The sequence below is a fragment of the Eupeodes corollae genome, chromosome 2, assembly GCF_945859685.1.
Source record: "Eupeodes corollae chromosome 2, idEupCoro1.1, whole genome shotgun sequence".
In the NCBI taxonomy this organism is placed as follows: Eukaryota; Metazoa; Arthropoda; class Insecta; order Diptera; family Syrphidae; genus Eupeodes; species Eupeodes corollae.
Window position 1 is genome coordinate 6773720 of NC_079148.1, and position 15317 is coordinate 6789036.

The 15317-nt window shown below is 35.4% G+C and overlaps 1 protein-coding gene across 1 annotated transcript; it reads right to left on the reverse strand.

The window, feature by feature from the left end:
• Positions 1–10797: 10797 nt before the first annotated feature.
• Positions 10798–12222, reverse strand: LOC129944178 (uncharacterized). The gene is made up of 3 exons (XM_056053413.1): positions 11846–12222; positions 11614–11782; positions 10798–11554 (listed from the first exon to the last, which is right to left on the reverse strand). Exons 1-3 carry the CDS (start codon positions 12199–12201, stop codon positions 10871–10873), a joined length of 1209 nt encoding a protein of 402 aa, XP_055909388.1. The 5' UTR covers positions 12202–12222; the 3' UTR covers positions 10798–10870.
• Between the last annotated feature and the right edge of the window lie 3095 nt (positions 12223–15317).

Consider the following 15317-nt stretch of genomic DNA (forward strand, 5'->3'; position numbering starts at 1 on the left):
ACAAAACTTCGCTCTTTTTAAAAAAACAAAACAGGTACATAGCGCAGAGGCAATCTTAAGCTTGTCTATGACCAAAATTATTCTCAACTCCAAAGAAGTTCATACCCGAAATCCTAAACCTGCGTCATACTACTGGCACAACAAAGCGAACTACATTAATTGATTAAACCTAGACAACATACCATTTCAATTATCATAGTTGCCCATGTGCAAAGGACGGATAATTTCTCTTGCAGCAACAAGAATAGTGTTGGAATTCGCTTTCTTTAACTTATAGCGGTCATTTGGCAGGACACCAACTACTTCATATGGACCGCGATAGTGAACATCGAGTTTAGATCTACGGATTTGGTTACTTCGATAAACTACCAATGTTCCAATAGACAAACGGGTCGGCCTGCATTTACTTTTATCGAATCTGATTTTCATTTGTTGCGCATTTTTCTGCAACCGCTCGTCGGCTAACTTTCGTATAGCTTGAACGTCATCATATTGAGGTTCTATACCAAGTTCCAATAACAGAGCTCCAACTTTTGGAGTTCGCTCATTAACTCCGGTTAATATTTTCAAAGGTGATAAGCCGGTTGTTTTGTTGACGTTTGTATTTAAGGCTAGTTGTATGCGATTGACGTATGTGGTCCATTCGAGATTAGTGTTCAGATTGGTTCGCATTAAATTAGCTACAGTATCTACGTACCTCTCAACTTGCCCATTAGCCCTACTAGCACCTGGAGCTATCAAGTGGTGTTCAATACCAAAGGAAACACAAAGTTTTGAAAACTTTTTAATTATCTCATTTAGTTTTCCCGCAGTTTCCGATGCAAGTTTTGGGTTACTAACGTTAACTTGGGTTTGCGTGACAAGACAGTGAATTGGTTCGCGTCGTCGTCTAAGAGTCGACCCATAGGCATCCACTGCAATTTCTAATGACGAGTCTTTGAGAATGTCCCTTCCGATAATCAAATCATTTTTCATAAATCTGTGGTCCATAATGTGGAAAGTTACGTCAACAGTTATTTCTTCGAATTCAACTCTCGTTTTTAGTTTCTCGGTGAGGTTTATCGAATTGTTTCCGATTCCTTGAACGACTAGAAAATGAGCCTCTCTCTTCGATGATACCCTGTCAGCAACATCTGACCGAATAAGCGAGCAGTCTGAACCAGAGTCCAACAAGCAGTGAAAAACTTTACCGTTCATCACTACCACGGTCGTTCCTTCAGACGACGTTATATTTTCGCACAGATTTACCTTTTTCCGCTCTGCACTCTGTTTTGCCCAACAGGTACTCTCGTCATGGCCTGATTTGCGGCAGAAAGAGCACTTTCTAACATTTGTTGTAGATGTTTCAATTGAAGCGGTTGCTGACAAAGCTTTTCTTGGACATCTAGCCTTTAAGTGTCCAACCTGGCCACACTCAAAACAGCGTCGATCAGAATCTAACCGAAGGCGTTCAGCTAAGGAACCTACGGGGGTAGGCTCATTAATTTTCCGTGAAAATTGACGAGAGGCTGGCGTATCAGGTTTTTGGTTGGGAGTTTCTCGAATAGAAGACAAATGGTCAATCAAATTTTGTACTGTTCTTGGCATTACAAATGTCAGGGAGTTTCGAAGACTAACTTCGGAAATATTTCCAACTACTATCCGAACAATCATGTGTTCAGGGACCTCGAAGGGTAGCCGGTTTATTTGAGAAACTTTCTCCATTACAAAATCCGTATATGTTGTAAATTCTTTGCTTTCCGTATTTGCAACAGTTCTAAGTTGTTGCACAACATCCGCACCACTTGAGAATATGTGAATTATGGAAGCCCTAAGATCTTCCCAGTTATAGTGCTGGTACCCAAATTCCCTATACCAAGTTTTTGCCCTCCCCAGTAAAGCATTTTCGACTCGGGGTATGATGTCATAGCTCTGCAGCTGATCACGAGCCACCCTAGCATCAACATCAGAACACCATTTTCTTACGTCGACGCGGGAATGGTCCGGATCAAAGCCAGGAAACCCAACGGTGCCAATTCGTTCACGCTGCTGCACAACCGAGCTCAAAATTTGTTGTATAGCATCTGTTGTAATGATGTGTGTATTTCCCGCCCCGTCCCCATTCACATCTTCCAAAGTCGCATCGACCTCCGTCAAGTCTTTGCTTCGCCTTGTTCCCGTTCGTTTCTCCTTTGGCATTTTAAACTTAGTATAAAAAGCACTTACCAATCTCCAAGACGTCAAAACAAATAATTACTCTATACCTATAAAAACAGAGCGCACGGCGACGGCGCACAGATGTTTTTCTGTTTTCTTTTAATTTTCTTTTTCGTTTTTGCTACCCTGCTCTCTTTTTTCTTTTTAGTTACATGGAATAGACACACGGTCAAAGGGGAAAAATACACGAGCACAGGCAACACAGCCAAGAATAGTATAAACTGACTGTTACACAGTTTCGGTTGTTTAACCGTTTTGTCTTCAGTTGTAGGGGTAAGCCACACTATAGGAGTAAAAACACACTAATACAAGCAACACAACCAAGAATAATAAACTGACTGTTACACAGTGACGCTTGTTTAACCGTTTTGTCTTCAGTTGTAGGGATAAGACACACTATCTATAGGGGTAAAAACACACGAATACGAGCAACGCAACACAACCAAGATTAATAGTCAACAGGGTGGGACACAACCACACAGTCCCATTTAGTCGTTTGGCTATTTTTTTTGGTTTTTATTTATTATTATTAGTTTGTTTTAACTATAACAATTTTTTTTTTTAATTAAGCAAATAATACGCGAGGGAGGGATCTATCCCACTTCTGATGAAAGAAACTAAAAAAAGAAAGGGCAACAAGTCTGCGGCGCACGCTCACGTCTGGCATCTAGCTCTCGATTCATTCGACTGAGCCTAGAAAGCTCTCGCAGATCTGTTTGTTGTCGACGATACCAATACTTAGGCAATAGACACTCCCTTGCAACTCAAAAAGGAATCGGATTGAACTCACACTTCAACAATCATTCCTTTGCAGCGCAAAAGGAGTTCGCATTCCAAGATGCTTACGCTCTAACATACGTACATATTTTCCATTTTCCAACTCGCGCGTTCCTTCTGTGAACTACCCAAATAAAAAAAACGAACTAGCTACCTGCTACTGTTTTGTTTTACTCAACCGATCTGTACAGTGTATCTACCCAAGTCGTTCATACGATTTGGCAACGAAAGGAGCCCATAGAAAGCATAAAAGAAAAGAAAAAAACAATTCGCTCGTTGTAGGGAGCATTTCGTGCAAATCTGTTTTGAACGAGTAGAGCTTTTTTTAATATATTGAATGATGGAAATAAGGAAAACGGATAGCTAGGGCGTAGGTAAGTAGTTTATTTATTTATTTGGGTACATATTCCAACATTTTATTTTTTCGAATATGAGAAATGAGACACGCGTCGTTCCTAGGGACGATTTCGTTCAGATCAGTTTTGAACGAGGAAAGCTTCTTTTTACTGTGGAATGAAGGAAATGAGGAAAACGGCTAGCTGGGGCATAGACGATCTGGTTTCAGTTTTCCCTGAGATATACAAATTATGTGAACTTGTGCTTACATTCCCTTTAACAACCTCGTCTGTTGAATGGTCGTCTTCAACCCTTAAAAGAATAAAAACCTATTCTGCAACAACTATGGGCCAAAATAGGTTATCAAATCTTTCAATGCTTGCAATTGAACAATAAACAGCTTAAAGTACTAACGTAAAATGTCTATTGTTATTTACCTTAAAAAAAAAACTTAACTTTCAAATATATTTAATCATCACATATGTACATTGTACCTATTTATTATTAACATAAAAATTAAACCACATTATTATGTACTTTTATATAAAAAAAGACTTGTTTGACTTCTTGGCATCGCAAATAAGAATTTTGAAACTGAACGACTACATTTTTTAGGCACGCGTCGCCGCTGACTTAGTTAAATATTGTTATCCAAACAACGACAATAAATTCAAGGGAAAAAAATTGGACTTGTTTGAATTTTTTCGAAAGTTTTGTGTGAAACTAAAGAACAGATTGGTTGAATGCAGCTACAATAAAGTGCGAATGTTAAAACGGTATAAAACGTGGCTTGAAACGGAATTCAACACACTTACTTTTTTAAAAGAACCACCCCCCTCAACCGCTAACAACTCAAGTGAACAATCCCCATCAACCGCGAATAACTCGAGAGAACTCTTTATAAACTTAAGTGAGCGACAAAAAAGGCGTAAAACCCAAACTATGCGTCAAAGTGCAGGAAGTACTACGCTTCTTTTTGCAGCAAAAATGAAGCTGAAAAGTGAAGGTAAGCTTGATGCTTCAAAAGTTATTGATTTCTTAATAAAATACCCTGAAAAATCAAAAGAAATATATAAATTTTACAACATTAGGTCTTAGCAAAGCACAGTATAGAGAGATAAAAAAAATAGTGGTGGACCATGGTGTTGATTTATTTCCGTCATATTTTCAGCTTCAAAACACTAAAAAAGATTACTTGCCTCCAAAGTCAAGCATTTTGATTGACGAAACAAGTGCTTTAATAGACCTTCAGGCTTTGTTGAACCGACAACAAAAAGTATCTTAAAATGTCTTGACAATTCAAATATAAAAAACAATGATCAATTGACCCGCTACTTAAATCACTTACTGCTTACGTTAGATATTCCAGTCAGAATTATGGATAGTTTTACGAGTCTTTGAAGAACCGATATTAAATGGAATGATTTATTTTTTAATAAAAAAGATTTGTTTTAGAAACTTAAACACTTTTATTTAACTTCAAATAATCCCTTACACAAAACACCATTTTAATTACAACTCGCATCGTCATCATCAATCTAAAATACCCAATTCGTCAAATCGTTTCATCGTATACTTCAAAGTGTCCTCCACTCTCTTCGATGAGAACATTATTTCGATTTTCTTCTTAGCAAAATCTTCATCCATAAAATTATCAATTGAATTATCACCCGATTGCTCCTTATCCATTGAAATAGTTGGAAAAACTCCAAAACTAGCAAAGAATCCATAACTTTCCCTTCGTCGAACTTCAGTTAAAATATTTTCAAAACTTGGTATTTCCTTAAAATCGTTAGCTTCCAATGTCTCACACAATGATCGATGATAGGTCTTGAGTAGTTCATCACGTTTTTCCTTAAGAACATCCAAACGAAGTGAAGTGTGAAGGAAATAATTCAAATCAATTCCAGGACTTCCGTAGAGACTCATTTGAAAATCAACATAAATCACATCCTCGACTTGTTTTCGATCGCCATTCTTGTATTTGAAGAGAAAATTATTTACCCAAAGATCACCATGGTTGAGGACCCGTATTTCTCCGGGAATCGGTTTCTGGGCTTTTATGAGATTGTCCTTTAAGTTCTTGGCATACTTTTTCACCTTTTCCGTAATCGATTCGTATCCCTTCCATTTGCTCATGTTTCGGATAAGACCGTCGATGTTGTTCCCAAAGAACGTTTGATAAACATCAGAAGCATTGACAGCTTCTTCGGCAAGCATGCCAAATCGGAAGGAGCTCATAGACGCAGGGTCCTATAGAAATCAAATTCATCATAAAGTGAGTTTATGTTTTTGTGTGTATACAAACCTTTTTCTGCATGACCATCGAAATTCCATGAAACTGTCCCAGTTTCTTCAGCACCATCTCACAATGACTCAGATCGAGGCCTTCCTCCCTGTCGGCCATAACATAACCCAAAGCCGATAGATCTTCAAAGACCAAAGTGTTAATTGGCTCACTCAAACTATGGTAAATTTTTGGTCCGAACTTAACATTATTTAGTAGAATCTCCATTCTTGGAAGCATATTATTGTAGAAGATCTTCTCCTTAAGAAACACTCTTAGATGCTCCAGGAATTGTGTATGATCCGTTAGGGGAATACTTTTGACAATCACCGAAATACTCTCCATTGGTTCCTTTCCTCGCTGGAATGTCAGCCGGACTCTGTAGATTTGACTGCAATAATTATCACCTCCACTGCTGCCCATTTCAAAGAAGACCTTCTTGATCGTAACATAAGTTTCCAGCAGACCATTCTCAAGAACTTCTTGGAAAAAATGTGTATTAAGTGATTCTGGGGCACTGACCAAGTTTGAAAATTCAACTGTCATGGTTATGGTTGTTATTCAATTAATCAAGTTCTTAAACTAAAAGTTCAAGTGCGTTGATTCAACTATAAATATGCAATTTTTTTCTCAAGTCCAACTGAAGCCTATGAAGCGAGAGACTGTGTATTTTATCAAGATCAAGAATAGACTAAACTACTTGGCTGATTTTAATTGAATGCACGCTATGTAATGTCAGGAAAAACAGCGAGTATACTAATGATAGTAATATAAAATGAAATTCCAAGTTGATCATTAACTTTCCACCTTGCTTTTTGAAACAAGCTTTTCATTGTTGGGTTTGAGAGTCAAAAGATGCGACTGATTTACTTTTGTGTGATGTGAATTTCTATATAGGCAGGTACAGAATAGAATGCATGGCATAACATTAGTCATATTAGGCTTCGGAACTAAACTACGATCGGAGCAGATCAACAACGTGTAAACTACAGGTAAAATAAGAAATAACAATTTTGTCCGGCTATTTGACATTATCCGGATATCCGAATATTGTAATATGAGTAAAATAGGAAATAACACATTTTCTGGTTTTATGAGATTATCCGGATATCCGAATATGTAATTATGAGTATTCGGATGCTAGTGAGAGTGAGAAACTTGACAAGAGAGCCACTATACCGATAGTTCATATGTCAACTGTCTCATTTACCTACCCGGATATCCATCTTTATTCGGATGGTTTTGATGTCTGACAGCTGGATAGATGTTATCCGGAGACATTGTGTTTAAGATTGATATAATGACAGTAAAAAAGTAATTAAAATTACACTTATCCGAACCCTATTTACACTAATTGTCATACAAAAACTATGCAAATGGGAACAACAATTATTTTGAGAAAGCAATAAGTGTGCGGAATGAACGATTAGATTTCATACAATTGAATTTTATATTTTTATTGCAATTGTAAATTATATTTTTGTAGGTGTGGACTAATTGTTAGTTTGGTGTGGTCGCTTTATTGAACTAATTTGATTTATGTTTTATTATTTTTACTGTGGCAAGTAATGTAGTGTAGATAATTTTAACGCATGTTGAACATACATATGAATAGTTACATAATTTTTGTTGATAACATTGAAAATATATTATCTATAAATGTAAACAATCTTTTATGAGAGCAGACAATTTAGTATACACTGAGAAAAACTACCTGTCAAAAGAGATTAACAGGATTAAAACAAAAAGTTAGTCAGCATGGCTTATTAACACACGCCATTCACAACTCCTTTTAATTTTGAAAGAAATAGAAAACGATAAAACTGTCAGATTGTCGAAAGCGTCAAAGGACCAATTAAATGATATGAACTTCATCAATAAACACCGTAAAATGAGCAGTGAAATGCTTTATAAAGTTCGAAAGGATTTTTTTTCCAAAGTAAATTTACACCATTTGGCAGGTTTTTTCTGACGTTAAGAGATTCATAATGGCTGCGTTTAATATCGTGTTGGATAGGGTATCTTGCATTGACATACTATTCATGGACCGCTAGTGGTGTGAATTTTCCATACACATTTTGAATAAAACTGGTTCCACTTTAAATTAGCTACACTAGCCCTTCCAGGCGCAGTGGCAAAAAAAGTTATGAAATATTTAGCGACATCTTTTTGTATTTAGTTGAGATAAGCTTTTTCGGATATAGAAAGTATTGACATCTTGTATATTTTGTTGAAGACAAACGATGCCATGTTTTTTTTTGTATGTAATTGAAAAATTTTGACAGTTCGTGTAAAATGAAGCAGAAGCAGGCTGTGAGCAGTGCTGTCGTTTTAAAAATTTCAAGAGTAGTATTTTTCTATCATTTTGGTTAGTATTTTCTAAAATTGAGGAGTAAAACAAAAACACAACAAACACATGCTTGCATAGTATGTCAATGGTATTTTGGATATGTGGATTTTTAGATATCTTGTTGAACGAGTTGGATAGCTGTATTGAGATATCTGTCAAAAAATAAAATCAACTTTCAGCTGTTCACAAAAAGCAGAGAAACATTTAAGCTTCGAAGTGAAAATTGTTGTAAGATAAAACATTTGATGGATAATTCAACTGATTCGTCGGACGATGATGAATTGATATGTAGTTGTTTAACAATTTAATAAATAAGATATAACCTTAATCTATAATCTATGTTAAATTTCCTCTTAGCACAATTGGAATTCTATACGATTAATAATTTACTTACGAAATCTCCGGTTTTAAACAATTTACGTTTAATTTAAACGAGGACTATTATGAATAGATCATAATAACCTTCTACAATTCGGAGGCAAATAGCTTCTTCATCGTCTATTATGAACAGAACATCCTCAAATACAGCTTCAACTAAGATTTGTATCTTTTTGCTTACCAACAAATACAAAAAGCTGAAATCAATTTTTAAGTTTCTTGAAATTCAACCATGTGTTGAATCAGCTGTTCTGTCAGATACCGAAATTTTTTGGATACCTTTGGATTCCTTTTTTGACATCTCAGCTGGTATTTTACACGTAAAACACGAACAAAAGGGTATCTGCATACAATATCTGTCTGGGATTGAACGCAGCCAATGAATTTTCAACAATGTTTTAGATTCCCAATTGTCAACGCAGTTGACATTTGACAGATAAATGAAACATTAGGGTCTTCCTTTTTTAGTAAAGTAAATTCAGACCAATACAAGCAGTTAATTTTTGAAACGTTCATTGTCATTAATTTCAAACTTTGAACCTTCATCAATTTTTATCTTAAGTTGCCCGAGTCGAATGCATATATACATATTGCTTGTTTTTAATTTGGCAAAGAAAAGGTTGATTTACTAATTTAAAGAAAAATAATATAAACAAATCAGTAAAATAAAAATAGCGAACAGTTGATATTATGAAAAAAGTATGTACACTTGACTCGAAAGTAAGGGGTCAGTTATACCTATCATCATTAAAACCAATCATTGTAATTTTTTTGACAGGTTGGCTATAGGATTCATTAAAAAATGGTGTCATTAGACGCTAATTTCCTGATTTGAATCCAGCATTTCTTCATTGAAATCAAGCATTTGAAGTTAGTGTTGATGAAAGGAAAACTGACAGATGGAATAAATAAATATGGAACGCTTTCAGTGAAACGATTCTATTCCGAATTGTGGAATTTAAAACTAGCTGTCAATTAAAAGAAAAGTTCTGGGTTGAATAAATTAATTTTTTAGTAGTTTAATACCAAACATTACAAATTTTATTCTCTTAATAGCTTTTAGATCTAGAAACGAAATGTTCAATGATTAAAACCAATGACAGCTGTAACTGACCCCTAAGGGAGATTTTTTTTAGACTAATGGCTAAATTATTTCTATTCTTGGTTTTCATCATTCAACCAATCGTTTGAATTTTTGACAGGTCATTTATTGCGACAGTTGCACAATTCAGTCAATGAAAAAAATATCTGATGGAATCTGAATCAATCAAAATATTTTCTCACAGAAATCTGTCATTGGAACTGTGTGAAATTAAAACACAATCAATGTCACATTTAAACATGAAAGTATCAGCTGTACATACATTTTTGTTACCATTTTTCTTTGTGGGATCTTCGACCGATCTGTATGTAATTTTCATTTCTACTCAAACGGAAATACAGTCCAACGTCCATTTTAAGGCATTTTTTTGGCAGCTAGCCAATCAGATACTAGAAACCTGCCTTGCCTACAAGTCCCTTATGTCGACTGAAGCTTCCGATGCAAAACTGTCAAACAAAAGACAGAACAACAATTTTCGAAACTTCAGCAAAAAAATGATGAATAAGTAGATTATGTTTAACATATTGAATAGGTTCAGATGAGCTTTTTTTAAAGTCTTTTTCCACTGTGTAGGCTTTTAAACTGCCTTTGCGTGTCAAAACTGAGAACAATGATCTCAGTTAGCTAAATTAGTACATAAAATTGTACCTACTTGTATGAATGACATAGATAATGACAGTTTCGACAGCTGGCAATTTGTTTTTAACTTATAATTTGCATGCTAGTTAAAAAAAAAATCTATTAATGTGTCCAACCTCTTTGATTATTTACGGTAGGTTTGATAGATACTTCATTATGAGAATTTAATTTATTCATGCATAATAAGTATTGTTTTTTAGTTGTTTTAAACTAGCACATCAAAGTTTGTTTTTTGTTGCTTGATGACATAATGAGGGAACAAAACAAGTAAACAGTTGGACAAACATGAAACTTGAAAAATTGAAGAATTTCACTTAAGGGTAAACTAATAAAATTAGCTTGTCAAGTTGACAGTTGAGAAACAGATCTTACCTAAAGTCAATACAAAGTTTGACATTTGGTACTCTCTATTTTTGAGCTGCTTAAATACGCCCAAAAAAATTGATTGATAAATTGATCTACAGCTTAAAAGAGTTGTGCGTAAATTTGACAGACGTGTGCAGACTGCCTTGATTGATACAATGGTGGCTTGAGTGAATAACATTTTCTTCGACTTTCCATTGCATTTAATGATAGCTACTTACAATATTAAATCTCACAGACTAAGCTTCAAGATTTTTAGCTGTCATATCAATTAGATATGGTATAAACACGGCCTTATGGATAATGACAATTATTAGCTTTTGTAATTATCCTAGCCTTTAAAGAGATTTCAAAAATAAATATCGTTCCTTTGTTTTATGTTTTCGAAGTATTTAATTTTTCAGGAAAAATAATGAATACAAAAAATAGTAAATCAAGGTAACTAAAAAGCTCCCATTTTATCAAGTTCCAACAATGAATACTTCAAACATTCAATGTATCTTTTACACTTAGAAATACCTTCGTTATTACAAACGGATACAACTAATTTTTCAAAACTAATTCCTTCCATATACATAATAGTTAATGGTCCGATTAGAGTGAAAAGTCCATAAGCTGATTTTCTTTTGAATTCTTTTTCAATCTCAGCATAAGTCGGTATGTCACTATAAGAAAGCTCTGTCAGAGTATCTCTTAACGAAGCATGATAAACTTCCAGTAAGTTCTTCCATCTTTCCAATACTTCCAATTGAACACTTGCGAATAGAAAATAATTCAAATCAAATCCCAGACTAGCATAAATACTCATTTGAAAATCTAAAAACATCAAATCCACCGGATTATTTCGTGGATCATATTTGAAGAGTAAATTGTTCACCCAGAAGTCACCGTGATTAAGAACTTTGATGTCTCCAGGGCTGTGCTGTTGACAAGCCAAAATACGTGATTCGAAATTTTTGTGGAATTCTTCTAGTTTTTTTGTGATGTCTTCAAAACCTTCCCAATCTAATGTCAACATTATAACATAGCCAAGATGTTTACGAAGCATTTTGTAGAAACTTGTTGATTTATTAATAACTTTTGGGTCAAGTAGACCTTTATTGTAATCGGCCATCATTGCGGGTCTCTAAAATTAAAAATTCCTTGATTAGGTATGAAAAACCATGTCATTTATTATGATAATACCTTTTTAGCAAAAACCATTGACACAGCATGGAATTGAGCCAGTTTCTTCAATGCAAACTTTGTATGGCGCTCATCAAGACCAGATTCCATGTTTCCCATTTGAAATCCAAAACGGTCCATGTCTTCAAGGACCAAAGCTTGTAACGGGCTGTTTGTAGCATAATAGCATCTATCTCAAAAAAATAGGAGTGACAGCTCTTATATGGTTAGAAAGTAAGTAAATATCTGTTACCTTGGGGCAAATTTAATATCATTTAACAGAATTTCGAAATGTGGTATTATGTCCATTAGAAGCCATTTTTCTTTATTAAAAACATGAATCGCATCGAGTAAATCTAAACCTTCTTGGATCGGTGTCACTTTAACCATCACAGAAATCACGTCAGGATCAAGTTGTTCATTTTTAGCATAAACTAAAAAGACACGATAAATTTGACTGCAACTTTGTTTTTCTCCATCACCACTTTCCCATGAGAATTTTATTCGCCTCACTTCAATGTGATGTTCGTGTAAACCATTTTGCAGAGCATTCGCAAAGAAAGCTTTGTCAAGTTCTTTTGGAGCACTAATTTCTTTCTTTTTGTCCATATTGCATCTACGCAATTGAAATGCCAAAGGTCAAATGACTCAGTTTCTTCTTATGTACGATCACTTCAGCACTTTACAATGAAATCAATATTCTAAAAACTCTTTTAAGGAAATGTTTCTAAAAATACCAAACCGCATTTAAAAAATGGTTTCGGTTTCCTTAAAACTGTATAATTTAAACAAAAGATAGAAAATAATGCATCAAAAATGATAACACTTTAGCACCTACTCGAACTGATAAATTTGTTTTTAAAAGCTCAAACGAAAACAATAAATCCAAAAAGCTAAATGGAAAGCTTATTTCATTTCGATTGAAGTGTTTAAGTACAATTGTAGCATTTTGCTCCTTTAGTAGGTAAAATGTGCTTTCAAGCTTTTCTTTTAGAATCAACCAAATTATAATTTTTTTTAAATACATTTCAAAAAATGAAGCATGATTAAACCAAAATTTACTTATTTAACTTAAACTACTATACTATACGCCATGTTCATATTTAATTACATTTTTCTTTTTTAAACATTATTTTAATATGCATCATTACAGTGACGTTTAAATTAGCTAAAGTTTCAATAGTCCATCTTTATGGTTTGACAGTTGGTAATATTAAACTGTTTTGACATTGGCTGCGTTCAATCTCAGACAGATATTGTATGCCGAAACCTTTTTGTTAGCGTTTTACTTGTAAAATAACAGCTGAGATGCCAAAAACCGAATCCAAAGGTATCCAAGAATTTCTGGGTTATGTAGGAATCTGACAGAACAACTGATTCAACACATGGTTGAATTTCAAGAAACTTGAAAATTGATTTCAGCTTTTTGTATTTGCTGGGAAACAACTACATCTGTTAGGATAGTTTCTGTTAAACGTAAATCGTTTAAAACCGCTGTTTTTACGTTGGATGAATCGCTTGGGCTTTAAGAACGGGAGCAATAAAGACAGTTTGGATGTTGATGCGACTAGCTTTTTAGCCGAATATTAAAGCTATGAAAATAAATAAAACGCGATAAATTTGCAAGTAATATAATTTATTTTTTATTAAATAAACGTGGAGATGGTGTGTCGAAAAATACTAATAATGGACTGTGTCCTGTGCCCACAAAGAATAGGCTTTTATACTTCTATCTATGCACCTGCATAACACTTGTTGTTGGTTGTTGTTGCTGCTTCAGCTTAGTTAAATTAAACTAAGTCATCGATGTCGGTCGCAACTACCGCTATTTGGGAGCGACAATCGAGGATGGACAATGTGGTGTATATGTCAAGGGCAGCCGATGCTGTTGATGCTCTGTGCTTATGTTATGATTTGTATTTTTCGGTCGCAACAACAGTTACTTGGGAGCGACGATGCTTGTATTTTCAGGATCGAGTTCGATTGGTACTGGACACAATTTGGATATCGCACGTTTATAGATACCTGTGGCTGTTTTGACGTTAGCCACACGTATGTTCCCATCGTCTCCTGTGTAGATTTCAACGATTCGTCCCATTGGCCATTTGAGAGGTGGTGTGTAATCTTCCTTTAAAAGAATTAGCTCGTTAATGTGAATGTTAGGTTGTGCAGAATTCCATTGTTTTCGAAGTTGAAGTTGTTGAAGGTAGTCATGTGACCATCGTCGCCAGAAGTTTTGTTTGATCCATTGAAGAAATTTGTATCGTTTCAGGTTGCTAATGTTGCAAGCTTCAATGCGAGGTTCTGCAATACTGGTAAGTGGTGACCCAACTAGAAAATGTCCTGGCGTGAGGGCTGTCAAGTCGTTAGGATTACTGGACATTGGAGTGAGAGGCCTGCTGCTCATAACTGCCTCAATTTGGCAGCAAACTGTTGTCATCTCTTCAAATGACAGCACCGCTTGACCAATAATTCGTCGAAGATGGTGCTTGGCGACCTTCACAGCTGCCTCCCAGAGGCCTCCAAAGTTGGGGGAGCGTGGTGAAATAAAACTCCATTCAATTCCATCTTGAAGACACTTTTGACGAATGATTTCGTTGTGCTGCTCAGACATGAACAATGTATGCAACTCTCTAAGTTCCCGATGTGCTCCTGTAAAATTAGTAGCATTGTCTGAATATATCTTCATGCACTTACCCCTGCGCCAAAATGAACGATGATGATGAAAGGTCAGATACTAATTCCAAATGGACGGCTTTAGTACTGAAGCACACGAAAATTGCCAAATAGGTTTTGTAGGGTACACGTCCTCGAATGCGATGTGAAACATAAAGTGGTCCACAGTAATCAAGTCCTGTTATGCTAAAAGGTCGAGAAGGTGTTACTCTTTCACACGGGAGGTTGCCCATTATTTGTTGCGCTAGAACAGGCTTATTGCGATAGCATATGTAACATCGGTGAACTACTCCTCGTACGGTGCTTTTTACATCCAAAATCCAAAATCTTTGTCTCAAGATATTATGCAATGTTTGAGGCCCAGCATGTTTGTGTTGATATATAGTGATGGTGACGAATGAGGGTGTAAATGAATGGATGCGATTTTGGCAGCAAAATTGGGTGCATTGCATCATATGGTAGTGTTGAGTTTGATATTCGTCCTCCAACTCGGACAAGTCCATTTTTGATGAATGGTGAAAGTTGTTGTATACTTGATTTAAGAGGCTTTCTTTTTTAAGATTATTGATTTCCTCGGCGAAAGTGTTGTGTTGAATCGTGCCGAGTAGGCACCTGAGAGTTTCGTCAAATTCTAATGCTGTTATGGGTCCACTGATTTTGGGCTTGGTTTTTTTGAAGACACGGTTGTTAATGTGCCTGCGAACATAACAAAATATACGAATTAATTTGGAAAAATTGTTATAATATTTGCAATTTAAAATTATGTCAAAGGTGCGATGTGCAACAAGAACTATATTTTGTTTCCGCTGTTCAGTAATCTCTTCTTCCTCGGGTTTGTTGTGAAGTTTGTTGGAAGTTTGTGGGAATACTCTTCAAGAAACCAGATCCGCAGGATTGTCCGAAGTTGGAATGTAATTCCATGTGAAGTGTGGAAAATTTTGAATTTTTGCGACTCGAATGCTCACGAAGGTGGTCCATCGAAATGGTTCAGATGCTAGCCAAGCCAGAACGATCGTTGAATCAGTCCAGCAGTTGGTCTGTATGTGCTG